The sequence below is a fragment of the Notamacropus eugenii genome, chromosome 1, assembly GCF_028372415.1.
Source record: "Notamacropus eugenii isolate mMacEug1 chromosome 1, mMacEug1.pri_v2, whole genome shotgun sequence".
Classification (NCBI taxonomy): Eukaryota; Metazoa; Chordata; class Mammalia; order Diprotodontia; family Macropodidae; genus Notamacropus; species Notamacropus eugenii.
In genome coordinates, this window is record NC_092872.1 from 210,812,704 (window position 1) to 210,826,714 (window position 14,011).

Consider the following 14,011-nt stretch of genomic DNA (forward strand, 5'->3'; position numbering starts at 1 on the left):
GACATATATAGAACCCTTTTTTAACAGAAAAGATTTGAAGATGTGATTGTAATAACAGGTGACAATGAAAAGAGTATGTTCAACAGGGATTTAAAGAAAGCAAAATCCATTTCCTTTCCTTAAGATAAACACAAAATTTAAAAATATCAAAGTGTTTGTGATTTGCAGTCATGGTTACTATAATTCCAGAGTTTACCATCTGTTCGTATCCAATGTACAAGACAAAGATAGAGCCAGTATTGCAAAGAGATAATACATATCTGTTTGGCTACTGCTATTCCTGAGATTATTCATATGAAAACAAATGTACTTAAACAGCTCCAACTGTATTTTAATGTGAACTTATTTAACTATAAGAATACTCTAAAATCTTGGTTAAGTTTTGCTTATGACAGCAAACCAGAAAGGACAGAAAATATGCTTTTCAAAGAGGAAAAAGCTGTCAGGTTGGAAAGCAGTGAGATGTCTTGATGTTTTTTAAATTGGAGGAATATTTATTGCTATGATATATCAATATTTAAAAATATAGATTTCTTACTATAGTAATATATGAGTTATTTAGAGGCATTTTAAAAAAATAATAGGGATCTTAATAGATACTATTACCAAGGGTTAAAGTTATAGAATTTGAAAATAAAGCATCTAATACTCTCTTTTTTTTTTTTTTTGTCTATTTCTACCAATTCACAAAGATTTGAAAATCATCTTTCTGCTTTTCCAGTTTGGTCAATTTTTATATCCCCATAAAGCCTATGAGTACTTCCCACAAATGTATACACACACACACACACACACACACACAGACACACACACACACTCACACTCACACACTCTCTTAAACACCAACATTTAAGCACTACCTCAATTAAAATTTACCAAAATATAGACTATTGTATGTAAAATTAGTTCATAACAAAGAGAAAAGAACCTAAAAATGAAAGTTATACTACAAATATTACAGCTATCTTAAGTCCTGAAGTTTTTTGAAATAATCCTCATTTCAAGAAAAAAAAATTTCAAGATGGCTTCTTCATAGAAAGTCTGCTTTGTGGAAATTATCAGAAAGGTCAATTTTTTTTTCTTTTAAACTCGGCTGTTAAAAATAATGAAATTTCCATTTGATGTTTTTATTATTTGAATTCGTACTATGTAAATGTTACTTCAACCATTACTAAATCTCAGTATATTTCCTTTTTAACACATGGCCTATCGTAAGTACAAAATTTCTAGTTTTTGAAAACCATTAACTTATTTTACCAATTTCATGTTTTAAAAAAATGTTCTTTGTGGAGTGTTAGGCATTTATTAAATACTATTTTTTAAAGTGGATCAGTTTTTACAAGAAATCAGATGATAAAAATAACTGAATGGCTTCCTCGGAAACTCATCAGTCCTTGTTGAAAAGCAATTTGCAGCTCTGTATGAAAGCTAGTATTTCTTTCTTTTTTACTTTTTTAAAAAAAATTTTTTATTTTTAGTTTTCAACGTTCATTTCCACAAGATTTTGAGTTCCAAATTTTCTCCCCATCTCTCCCCTCCCCCCACCCCAAGACACCATGCATTCTGATTACCCCTTCCCCCAGTCTGTCCTCCCTTTTATCACACCCCTCCTTTCCCTTATCCCCATCTTCTCTATTTTCTTGTAGGGCAAGATAGATTTCTATACCCCATTACCTTAAATTTCTTATTTCTCAGTTGCATGGAAAAACAATTCTCAACATTTATTCCTAAAACTTTGAATTCCAACTTCTCTCTCTTCCTTCCTCCCCACCTATTCCCACTGAGAAGGCAAGCAATTCAATATAGGCTATATATGTGTAGTAGTGCAAAAGACTTCCATAATAGTCATGTTGTGAAAGACTAACTATATTTCTCTCCATCTTATCCTGCCCCCCATTTATTCTATGCTCTCTTTTGACCTTGTTCCTCCCTAAAAGTGTTTACTTCTTTTTTGTTGTTGTTAATATAAACATTTATTTTGTGTTTTACACAGAACAACCTTAAGTCTACAACAGGACTTTTGACAGTTACCCAGGGGTCCATAGAAAGTATGTCCATCTCAACAGCTTGGTTCTAGGGACAGGAGATCCATACAAACCCAGGGAGGATTGGAGGGGTTGGATGAAGGGGACACAATGAGAGGAGTGTATTTCAATCTTTTCTTAAAGAAGAGGCAACAGAGCATTCTGAATCACTGAAAAACCTTTGCAAATGGAGCTCTAAGCAATGAACCATGTTGGGGGAGGGGGCTGGGAAGGAGACTACTTGGATAAACAAGTTTGGTTTTTGGAGGGGCGGGGGTGGCAAGTTGTGGTTATTTATATTAATAATGCCCTAAGCCCTGGAGTCTGATAGTAACAGGATCAAATCTATTCAAGTAATTTTTACTTCCAAATTTTTTTAAAAAAATAGATTAACCCTGTAGGCATATCATAAAGACAGCATGCTAGGCCATTCACAGGCCCCTGCTCTTTAGAATACATAGGGAAAAAGAAGTGGGTAGACGTTTGTGGCCTGATCTATCTGGATGTGAACACAGTTCACAGTAAGCATGGGGTGGGGGATGGAGACAGAGAGACTGTGACAGAGGAAGATACCAAAACTAGTGGTATGTCCAAAATGAAGGATAAGAGAAGTCCCCAATATGGTGAGTCTAAAACTCTTTCAGCCCAGGGAATAGCAAGTACATAAAAACCAGGTGAAAGTAGTTTCTTTAAAATAGTGAAAGGTACCCAAGACCTCATCTTTCAAAGGAGAAATAAAACAGAAAGCCAGAATCTTAACTTCTGTTCCCTCTGTTCAACTGGTGGCAGAGGATGCCAAAATGTCCCACCAAACTAAAAGGTCAAACCTGTGTAAGTGTGAGTGCGTGTGTGTGGGAGAGAGAGATGGTAGGGGGGGAGAGGAGAGGCAGCGGTGGTGAAGCTGGTTGTAATGTGTTTGGGGTTGGTGCTGACACTCCAACATGATTCCTATGGAAAACTGATTTGGGGGTCAGAGTTCTGGATTTTGGCCTACTGGTGAGGAGATGTTTGGTTGGGGGTGGGGGTAGGCTAAGTAAAACAAAACCTTAAATCTCCAAAGTAAAGGAGTGAATGCAGATTTCCTGTATCCAGCACTGACCCTGTTGTGGCAGGGATGAGGCAGGGGACCCATCCTGGCCCACATCTGTATTAGTCTAGTTCAACCTACAGTCAATGGATAATTCCCACACTGGGCAGGGGAAAAAGTGTTTACTTCTAATTACTCCCTCTTCCCATTTGCCCTCTCTTCTATCATCTCCCCTATACCCCACTTATTCCCTTCTCCCCTACTTTCCTATAGTGTAAGATAGATTTTTCATACCAAATTGAGTGTGCATATTACTCCCTCCTTAAGTTAAATGTGATGAGTAAACTTCACTTTTCCCCCTCTCACCTCCCCCTTTTCCCTTCCATTGATAAAGCTTTTTCTTGCCTCTTTTATGAGAGATAATTTGCCCCATTCCATTTCTCCTTTCTCCTCCCAATATATTCCTCTCTCATCCCTTAATTTTATATTTTTAGATAACATCTCTTCCTATTCAGCTCACTCTGTGCCCTCTGTCTATATGTATATAATCCCTCCCAGTACCCAAATACTGAGAAAAGTCTCAAGAGTTACAAATATTATCTTTCCATGTAGGAATGTTCGACTTTAGTAAGTCCCTTATGATTTCTCTTTCCTTCTTACCTTTTCATACTTCTCTTGATTCTTGTGTTTGAAAGTCAAATATTCTATTCAGTTCAGGTCTTTTCATCAAGAATACTTGAAAGTCCTCTATTTCATTGAATAACTATTTTTTCCCCTGAAGTATTATACTCAGTTTTGCTGGGTAGGTGATTCTTGCTTTTAATCCTAGTTCATTTGATTTCTGGAATGTCATATTCCAAGCCCTTCAGTCCCTTAATGCTGCTAGATCTTGTGTTATACTTATTGTATTTCCACAATCCTTGAATTATTTCTCTCTGGCTGCTTGTAATATTTTCTCCTTCACCTGAGAGTTCTGGAATTTGGCTACAACATTCCTATGAGTTTTTCTTTTTTGGATCTCTTTCAGGAGGTGATCTGTGGATTCTTTCAATATTTATTTTACACTCTGGTTCTAGAATATCAGGGCAGTTTTCCTTGATAATTTCATGAAAGATGGTATCTAGGCTCTTTTTTCAACATGGCTTTCAGTTAGTCCTATAATTTTTAAATTGTCTCTCCTGCATCCATTTTCCAGGTTAGTTGTTTTTCCAATGAGATATTTGACATTGTCTTCAATTTTTTCATTCTTTGGATTTTATTTTGTAATTTATTGGTTTCTCATAAAACCATTAGCTTCCATCTGCTCCATTTTAATTTTTAAAGAACTATTTTCTTCAGTGAGCTTTTGAACTTCCTTTTCCATTTGGCTAATTCTGCTTTTAAAGCATTCTTCTCTTCATTGGCTTTTTAGACCTCTTTTGCCAATTGAGTTAGTCTATTTTTAAAGGTATTTTCTTCAGTATTTTTTTGGGTCTCCTTTAGCAAGCTGTTGACTTGCTTTTCATGATTTTCTTGCATTGTTCTTATTTCTCTTCCCATTTTTTCCTCCACCTCTCTTACTTGATTTTCAAAATCCCTTTTGAGCTCTTCCATGGCTTGAGACCATTGCATATTTATTTTGGAGCTTTTGGATGCAGAAACCTTGACTTTTATGTCTTCCTCTGATGGTATGCATTGTTCTTCCTCATCTGAAAGGATGGAAGAAAATACCTGTTCACCAAGAAAGTAACCTTATATAGTCCTATTTTTTTCCCCTTTTTTGGGCATTTTCACAGCCTTACTTAAACTTTGAGTCCTTTGTCAAATGGAGGGTATACTCTAGGGACCCGTAATTTCTTAGTTCCTCCAAGGTGGCACAATCAAGCATCAGGAGTTTACTTCTCTCATGGCCTGTGCTCTGACCTGGGAGCAACCATAAACTTTTCTGCCCAGGATCTGCGAGTAGAATTCCCTCACTAGGTGCATCCCGGGACCACCACTCAGGGCTGAGATCCAGATCAGCTGCTTGATTCCCCCAGGGGCTTTAGGTTGAGGGCTCCTAAAATGGACCCTGCTGCCTCAGCAACTGCCACCACCCTGGCCTTGGGGCCAGACCACATTTCCTTCTCACTCAGGTGAAAGAGCTTTCTCATTGATCTTTGAAGCTGTCTTTGGCATTTGTGGGTTGAGGAATCTGGGAACTGCAGCTGCTGCCCAGGATTCCACGCCCCAAAGCTTGCTCCAACCCTGTCCCTGCCAGCACTGTGTGGCCAAGGCTGGGCTGTGCTCCATGGGCTACGCTGCACTCTGAGCCCAGTGCAATAGACCCTTCCTGTCGGCCTTCCAGGCTGTCTTAGGCAAGAAATCTCTTTCACTCTGTTGTTTTGTGACTTCTACTGCTCTAGAATTTGTTTAGAGTCATTTTTTACAAGTATTTTATGGATTTTGGGGGGAGAGCTAGAGTCCATCTCTCTTTCTATTCCGCCATCTTGACTCTGCCCCCTTGTCTTAGAAGCTACTATTTCTAAACTAACCTTTAGTCTTTAAAAAAATAATAAATGCAGGTAGTCATTCAGCCTTATTACATATGTTTGGTGTTAGAACTATTTGGTGTTTTACTATTAGAGGACTGTAAAATTTTGTCACTGATCAATACAAGATTGGACAATAAAAAAAATTACTCTTTCCCTTAAAAAATTACTATTTATTATGTTGCTTTTCTATTTGTATCCCTAGTACTTAACACAGTGCTTCACACAGCATAAGTACATACTAATTACATGGATTTTCATTCATTTATTCATCTATTATTTTTCTAGATACAATTTTTACATTTTTTCTTTTTTTATAGAGAATATTACTGTATTCTACCCCCATTAAATCACTGTACTGTCCCCAGTTGATAATAGTAGCAAATATTTATGTACTTCAAGCTTTGCAAAGCACTTTAGAAGCATTATCACTTTTATCCTACAATAACTCTGGGAGTTGATGCTGTTGTTATCTCCATTTTGCAAATAAGGACACTGAGGCACAGAGTAGTTAAGTGGCTTGCTTAGAATCACAGAGCTAGTAAGTATCTGAGGGTAGATTTGAATTTTGGTCTTCCTGTTCTACATCCAGCATTTCATTACCAAGGATATTAGCAGGCACTTTTCAAGAAGACATCCAAACTGCCAATACCTACATGAAAAAAGTGCTCCAAATTATTTAATAATTAGATAAATGCCAACTAAACAGCTCTGAGGTTCTGCTTCACAGTCGTGAGGTTGACAAAGATGACAAAAATGACAAATGTGAAAGGAGCTATAGAAAGACAGCTACCTTAATGCAGCATTTGTGGAGCTATAAATTATTCTAGTCGTTCTTGAAAGTAATTTGGAAATATTCCCCCAGAGTCACTAAACTGACCCACACTATGCCTCTACCCCAGAGAGATCAAAGAAAGGGGGAAAGAACCTATATTTCCATAAATATAGTGACTCATTTTGTAATGGCAAAAAAAAAAAAAGAGTAAAAAGGGGCAAAAACACCTAAAGAGGTACCCATAATTTGGGGAGGAGGGGTGTGAAACATGTTATGGTACATGAATGTAATGTAATATTATTGTGCAGTAAGAAATAACAAAAGAAATGGTTTCAGAGAAACCGAGATAGATTTGTATGGACTTGTGCAGTGAAGTGAGGAGAACCAGGAGAATACACAATAACAACAGAATTTAAAGACAAAAAACTTTAAACAACTTAAAAGAACTCTGATCAACACAATAACCAACTGTAATTCCAAAGGACACGTCATGAAGTATGCTAGCTACCTCCTGTCAGAGAGATGATGGATTGAAATGAAGTATATGGATTACAAAATGAAGCGTACATTTTTAGGCATGGTCGTTACAAGAATTTGTTCTGTTTGACTGTACGTATTTGTTACAAGAGTTTCATTTCTCTTTTGCGCTTTTAAATCAAAGTGAAGAGAAATTAAATGTGTATTGATTGAAAAATAAAATACATTAAAAAAAATCACCATAGTTCCATGATGATGTCTACACAGCACTTTTATAAGGTAGAGTTTGTGTCCCAATTTTACTATAACACTACATGACCCCACTTCTGTCCCACACATTTCTTGTCCCTTAACCAGTTTAGTCAGTTTTGTCTTCAAATTTGATTCTTTTTCATCCAGGGACTCCATCGCTACTTTGACCCAGGTTGGTATGGATTATGTCTTCAGTAGCCCCCCTTTGGACCAGGATCTTACCTTTAGCTACTTCACATATACTTTTTCCTCTAGGCAAATCCATAGTTTAAAAGGAACATTGAAAAACCAGAGTGTGCAGAGGAAGATGAATAGGATGGTAAGGATCTCATGTTTAAAATCACAAATCTCAGAGAACGTGTCATCCCAACTGTACCTGAACAAGAATCTCCTTTACAAAACAGTCCAAAATTGGACATCCAGCTTTTTCTTGAAGAATCAAGTAAAAGGAAACTTGCTGCCTCATTTTTATTAAAAGTTTTGAGGTCCAAATTCTCTCTCACCCTCCCCTTCCCCTTTTCTGAGATGGTAAGCAATCAGATATAGGTTATATATGTGCAATTATGTAAAACATTTCCATGTTAGTTATTTTGTCCAAGACTTAAACCAAAGAAAAAAATGAAAGTGAAAAATAGCTTGTCTTTATTCAAACAATATCAGTTCTTTCTCTGGTAGTAGTAGGCTTCATCATTAGTCCTTCAGAATTGTCTTGGGTCATTATATTTCTGAGAATAGCTAAGTGATTTGCAGTTTTTCATCAAACATTGCTGTTACTGTGTACATCATTTTCCTGATTCTGTTCGCTTCACTATGCATCAGTTCATATAAATCTTTCCAGGTTTTCCTGAAATCATCTTGTTTATCATTTCTTAGAACACAATAATATGCCATTACAAAAGACTTCTAGTGGTTATATACTTTAGATACACAGCACAAGTTGGACCTGCTTTTTTCTTTATATTTGTTATTGTCATCTGCAGTCATATTGGGCCAGTAGAATCTATTTCTTATTAGCTCTGATTTCCTTTCTTGACTTATATGTGTCAACACATAAAGTTTTTATAGCAGTAGAACAATATGAGCTGTGTACTAGCTGTTCCTCCATACTGTATTTGAAACCGGTGACAGTTTGCTCCAATATCCAGCTCCAATTACTACCATCATCTTAACAGGAGGGGCCCCTCAAGGAACTGACACTCGAATCTTTTAGCATCACTGGCTCTCTTCTTGATGTGTATGTTTCCTGGGTTTGTTCTTTGATTTGACTTCTATTTATTAATCTTGAATTTATTTCATTGATTCTGGTTTTTGTCATTTCCATTGAATTTTTAAATCTTAGATGTATTTTAATAGCTTCCCTAATTTTTGTTTCAATTTCTTCTTGTATTTTTGTTTATTGTTTTAAAGTTTTCAATCAGCCAACAAGCATTTATTAAGGGCTTTCTATGCACTCAGCACTTTGCCAAGCATTGGTGATAAAAAGAAAGGCAAAAATTTGGTCCCTGTCCTCAAGAATCCCACATTCTAATAAAGAAAACTTATATACACACAGTTATGTATGTATAAGATATGCAGTGCAGAAAAATCTCAGAGGATAGAGACTAAGAGTAGAGGAACAGAAGGTGGCATTTGATCCAAGTTTTGAAGGAAACTTGGAAAGGCAGAGGTGAGACGGCAGTACATTCCAAGCATGGGAGAGACATTTAGTCTCCCATGCTCGTTATATTATATAATCGTTGCATATTATAATTTCATAGCATTCAGTTTGTTTTGGGGTTTTTTAAAATCATTGTGATCATTATATGTATTATTTTCTTTGCTCTGTTTACTTCATATTACATCAGTTAATATGTCTGTCTTTCTCTGTATTCATCATATCCTTTTTCTTACAGCACAATAATACTACATTACATTTGTATGCCACAATTCATTTAATTATTCTGTATTTGATGGGTAAATACTTTGCTTCCAGTTTTATGCTACAGTATGTGCTGCTATAAATATTTTGGTCTTCCTAGCCATCTTTACACCGTGCTTCTCCCACTGTGTTCATCCATCCCTATTCCTCTTCCTCCCCACACTGGAACCTTGAAATCTACCCTTTGGATGCTGGGTAGGATGATAGGTAAGCTTTAGCCTTATCTTGATTTGAACCAAGCTTCCATACCACTTATGATCATCTCCATGCCTCCCTGGCCTTTCTAGCTTCCTAAACACATTTATTATCTTCCCCATTTTGAATGTAAGCTCTTTGAGGTCTGATTGTCTCATTTACTTGCATTTGGATCCCCAATGCTTAACCCAGTTCTAACACATAGTATGTTCTTAATAAATGCTTGCCCTGCTATCACTTTGTCTATTATAACTATTTGTATATGGGGCCTTTTTAAAAAAAAATCATTGATCTCATTGTGCTATATACCTGGCAGTGGAATCTCTGCCTCAAAATGTGTACATTTTAGTATCTTTCTGAGAATAATTCCAAATTTCTTTCCAGAATACTTGAAAAAGTTGGACCATATATTCAGCAGTGTATTGCTATGTCTTTCTATAACCCCTTCTACATTTTATACCCCTTTTGTCATCTTTGCTTATTTTCCAGGAGGGCAGGAAGCCTCTAAATTGTTTAGATTTGCATATTATTAGTGACTTGAAACAATCCTCAATATGGTTGACAGTAGTTGGCAATTCTTTTGTGTACTGTTTGTTCATATCCTTTGTCCCTTTGAAAATGCTATCGCGTCTTTATGCTGTGACTCTTAGAACTGAACAAAACACCACAGCTGTGGTCTGATCAGGGCAGAGGACCAAAGCACTGCAGTCTGCTTTTTCTTGGAAGCATTGTTTCTCAGTGCAGCCCATGATTGCGTTAGCTTTTTTTGGAGTGCCACAGAAAAGTGCTAACACTGAGCTTACGGTTCACTAAAACCTCTGGATCTTTTCCCTATCTAATCATGATCTCCCAAGTCTCTATTTCTGAAGTTTATTTTTCAAACCCAGGTGTAAGACTTATTCCTGTTGAATTTTATCTAATTAGATTCAACTTGCTATTCTAATCTTCCCAAATATTTTTGAATTCCATCCCTATCATCAGTTGTGTTAACTACCCTTTCCAGCTTTGTGTCATCTTCACATTTGGTGAGCATGCCTTTATACAAATCATTGATAAAAATGTTAAGTAAGCCCTACAGTGCCAAGGCCAGACTCCTGGGACTCTTTACACTGGAAACTTCCTGCCAAATTGACATGGAAGCATTAATTACTATAGTTCAGCCATTCAACCAGTTCCAAATCTATCTAATCATATTATTATCTAGTCTTCATCTTTCCATCTTTCACATAAGAACAGCATGCTATGTCTTATCAAATGTTTTGCTGAAGTCTAGGTAATTTATATCTACAGCAGAATTCAGGGACGCCTTCAGTAAGAGAAACACTGGGATAGTAGCAGTAAAAAACAGAAGTGTAGCATAGATGAAGGAAAACAGACATAAGAATGATCTCAGTTTGATATATATGGTTTCCATTACATTCAGATTCAGTGAGAAACTCTTATCTTGTGATCAAAGTCATCTCCAACCCCTTTCCAGTTTGAATGTTTATTTTATGAATGTTACAGCTGGAGAAAAGTACAGATTATTTCTGATTTTAGTAAGGACCAGGAAAGGCAGATGTGGGAATGAGAAAGCATTGGGTTTTGTTCGATAAAGTTTTTTGATTCAGTGTGCAGCTGTTAAGTCACATAGGACCCTTGTGTGCTTAGGGGACCCCATTTCTGGGAAGGTATTAATAAAGGAAAGGAAGAGAGAAAGTATGATAAGGATGAAATACCTGATAAGGTATCAGGACATAGAACATCTTGTTAATTAATTAGGATAGAAGTGATTGATTCACTTGAGAACTGCCTTCCATTGTGCACTTGGATTAAGGGACTTCTCTCTAGCCTTCCATTTAAATAGCAAAATACAGCCAGATTATATTCTATCCTATCCACTTTTATCTATTCCAATAAGCATTTATTAAGCACCTACTCTCTGCAGGGCCATGTACTAAGTACTGAGTGTATAATTAATATAGTTCCTGCCCTCATGTTACTTATGGGGGAGACAACACAGAGAAAGAGGCAGAAAAGTGGGAAGTAGGTTGGGAAGGGGAGAGGACACTAAAGGGTGCCTGGCGTAGTGAGCAGATAGAAAGGGGAGTGAGCTGGTGGAGGGGAGAGGAAGCTGAGGGAGATAGTTAAGGCCTGAGTTTGCAGCATGGTGGTCAGTTTAGAAGTTATGAGCTTATCCTGGAACGAGCATCTTGATTAGCGGAGTTGAAACCAGGCAGGGCAGCAGATGTTCATATTGGAAGCCCTCTACATTCAAGGGACATATGTTCTAAACATCTGCCAGAGTAGGGAAGTATGAGTATCCATAATGCAGATGGAGCCGGGGGAGGGAGTTTTATGAGACTGGAACACTGACTAACTTTTCCTCCTGCAGAAAGTTGTCTGTATACCTTATCTTCTAAGGGAGACAGAACATGGTCTGGTAGAGTGTATCATGAAAATGTCCAATGGCAAATGTGAAAAGTCTCCTGTATTCACCTATATACATCCCTCTAGCCATCTTCTATCTGGATGCCATGATTATCCCCCTCTCTTCCATCTTCCTCTGTCTGTCTGTCTGTCTGTCTCTCTCTCTCTCTCTCACACACACACACACACACACACACACACACATTTCTATTCAAAGTTTAAGAAAGGGAATGAGGAAACCTAGAACAAAACAATGAACAGAACTTCTTTGCAAAATATGACAATAGACTGTCTGAGAAATAGTGACCTAAACTCTCAATATAAGAAGAAATGATATTGTGGGCCCAAAGTCAAATGATCAGCTATCGAGGACAACTATATAATAATGGATTTATTAGTTCATTTAAAAAGCTATTTAAGAAAGTAGAGTTTGAACAGAGAACTTTTAGAAAAAAAAGCAAAATGTCACGTAACCTTCTCTGTTTTGCTTTGTTTTAGAACGGCAACCATGTACCTCCATGGCCAGTTCAACCAATCTCCCTTCAAAAGAGGCGGGTCTAAGTAATGAGCTCATAGAACTTCAACACCTCATTCAGTTCCCAGAGGAAGTCGCTTGTATTCTGACTGAACAGGAGCAGAGTATCTACCGACAAGTGTTGCCTGTCGACTACCTTTGCTTCTTAACCAAGGACTTGGGAAATGCTGAATGCCAGAGTAAACTTCCATGCCTCAAGGCTACAGTATCTGCATCTATCCTTACCTCCCAGAACAGTGATCACAATGCTCTGGAAAATCTTGTAACAAGATTTAATGAGGTAAGAAGATCCCAGTCAGCATATTTGTATCAGTACCTTTGTTTCAACACTAATGTTTGGCTTGTGGCATCTTTTATCTGTAGATGTGCTGGCTTTTATTGATTCATCTCCTTTTCTATTTTACTCACTGCATGACCTTCTTCCTAGACAGCAACATATAGTTACACTACATTTTGACCTAACTCTCACCTTGACTCAACCACTTCTGACACAAGTAAACCATTTGGTTGACCATTCCCCCCTTCAAATTTTTTTCTCTTTGCTCTCCCCTCTCAGACCTTATCAGAAGACTCTCCCTCTTTGTGTACCAGTACTAAAAAGCAATATGATATAATAATGCAAGCATCTGTCATCTAGTTCTCAGCCAGAACTTTGTCTCCCTAGCACTAGGTTCATTTGCCAAATCTCCAACTCATGACTAAAGACCAAGGGATCCCAGGCCAAATCTGTAGAAAGCAATCTACTATAGGGGCCAAAGAAGAATGAATATTCTTCTGTAGTAATAGGTACTGTAAGATTCCCTTTTATTAGAAGAGTAGTGTAGAACACAAGACAAGTCACTAACCTTATTTATAGTACCAAGTACCAGGGAAAGAAACTCAGGTGAGTGACCATATTCATTATAGGATCTTCACAAGATTTTCCTCTTGTTATAGCCTCCTCCTCATTTTCTAATCTTTGATTTATTTTCATTTTCTTAATTTCACTTTGGCATAAATATTGTAAAATAAGAAATTTTATTTATTCATGTTTGTGTATCATTGTATATAGCAATTTAGGACTTTAATTTTATAATAAATTCTCAATTAGAGTGCTCAGAGAGTGAAGCATTCTAGTTAATTTAGTTTTGTAGGTAATTGAGTGTCAACCAGAAAAACATTTTTGCTTCAAAATTTGTTTATTAAAAATCCTTCTAATATATATTAGTCTTCTGCCCTGTATTAGCAAGTATAGTCTGAATATGATTTAATTTTTTTTAATTATTACAGATTTTGTGATATCTACAGACATTAATAGAAATCACTTTTACCAATTTGTAATTTTTTTCTTATTTACCTCCAAGAAAAATTGAGTGTAGAGTAAAAATTTATATATTTTTTAGTAGCTGGTTACAGTTAATTAAGGTAGGTAGGTGGCACAATGGATAGAGTGCCAGTACTGGAGTTAAGAACACTCTTCTTTGGGAATTCAAATCTGGTCTCAGACACTTACTAGCTGTGTGACCCTGGCCAAGTCACTTAACTTTGATTACCTCAGTTTCCTTATCTGTAACATAAGCTGGAAAAGGAAATGGCAAAGTGTTCTAATATCTCTGCCAAGAAAACCACAAATGGAGTCACGAAGAGTTGAACACGACTGAACAATAATATTTTAACAACTAGCCTATGTTTGTGTACTTGATCTCTTGGTAAGTCCTTGTGAACCTTCCCCTCATTTGATACTATTTTAACACCTGTATATTATGATTTTATCATTAAGACTGATTTACCAGATTTTTTTCTGTTACTCTGTTTTTAAATCAATTGTGGAAGAACAGAAGTGGAATTCTTTGCAGAGACAACTATTACACCAGGTAGTAAGGATTTCCTTTTTTATTTAATTAAACTTC

General features: G+C 36.7%; 1 protein-coding gene across 7 annotated transcripts in view; it reads left to right on the forward strand.

Moving 5' to 3' along the window:
- The window catches only part of PLCE1 (phospholipase C epsilon 1), a 322,319-nt gene that overhangs the window by 148,590 nt on the left and 159,718 nt on the right, over positions 1–14,011 (forward strand). For 5 of the 7 annotated variants that reach the window (XR_011970818.1, XM_072625626.1, XM_072625644.1 and 2 more), the window contains one exon: positions 12,086–12,402. The exons of 1 other annotated variant lie outside the window; for it this stretch is intronic. Coding sequence is in view for 4 of the 6 variants with exons in the window: in XM_072625626.1 (XP_072481727.1) it covers positions 12,086–12,402 (317 nt within the window). In the remaining 2 variants the exon portion in view is untranslated. Of the gene's footprint in view, positions 1–12,085; positions 12,403–12,937; positions 13,006–14,011 lie in introns of those variants that run through there. One more of the 7 variants, XM_072625664.1, reaches the window with a different exon arrangement.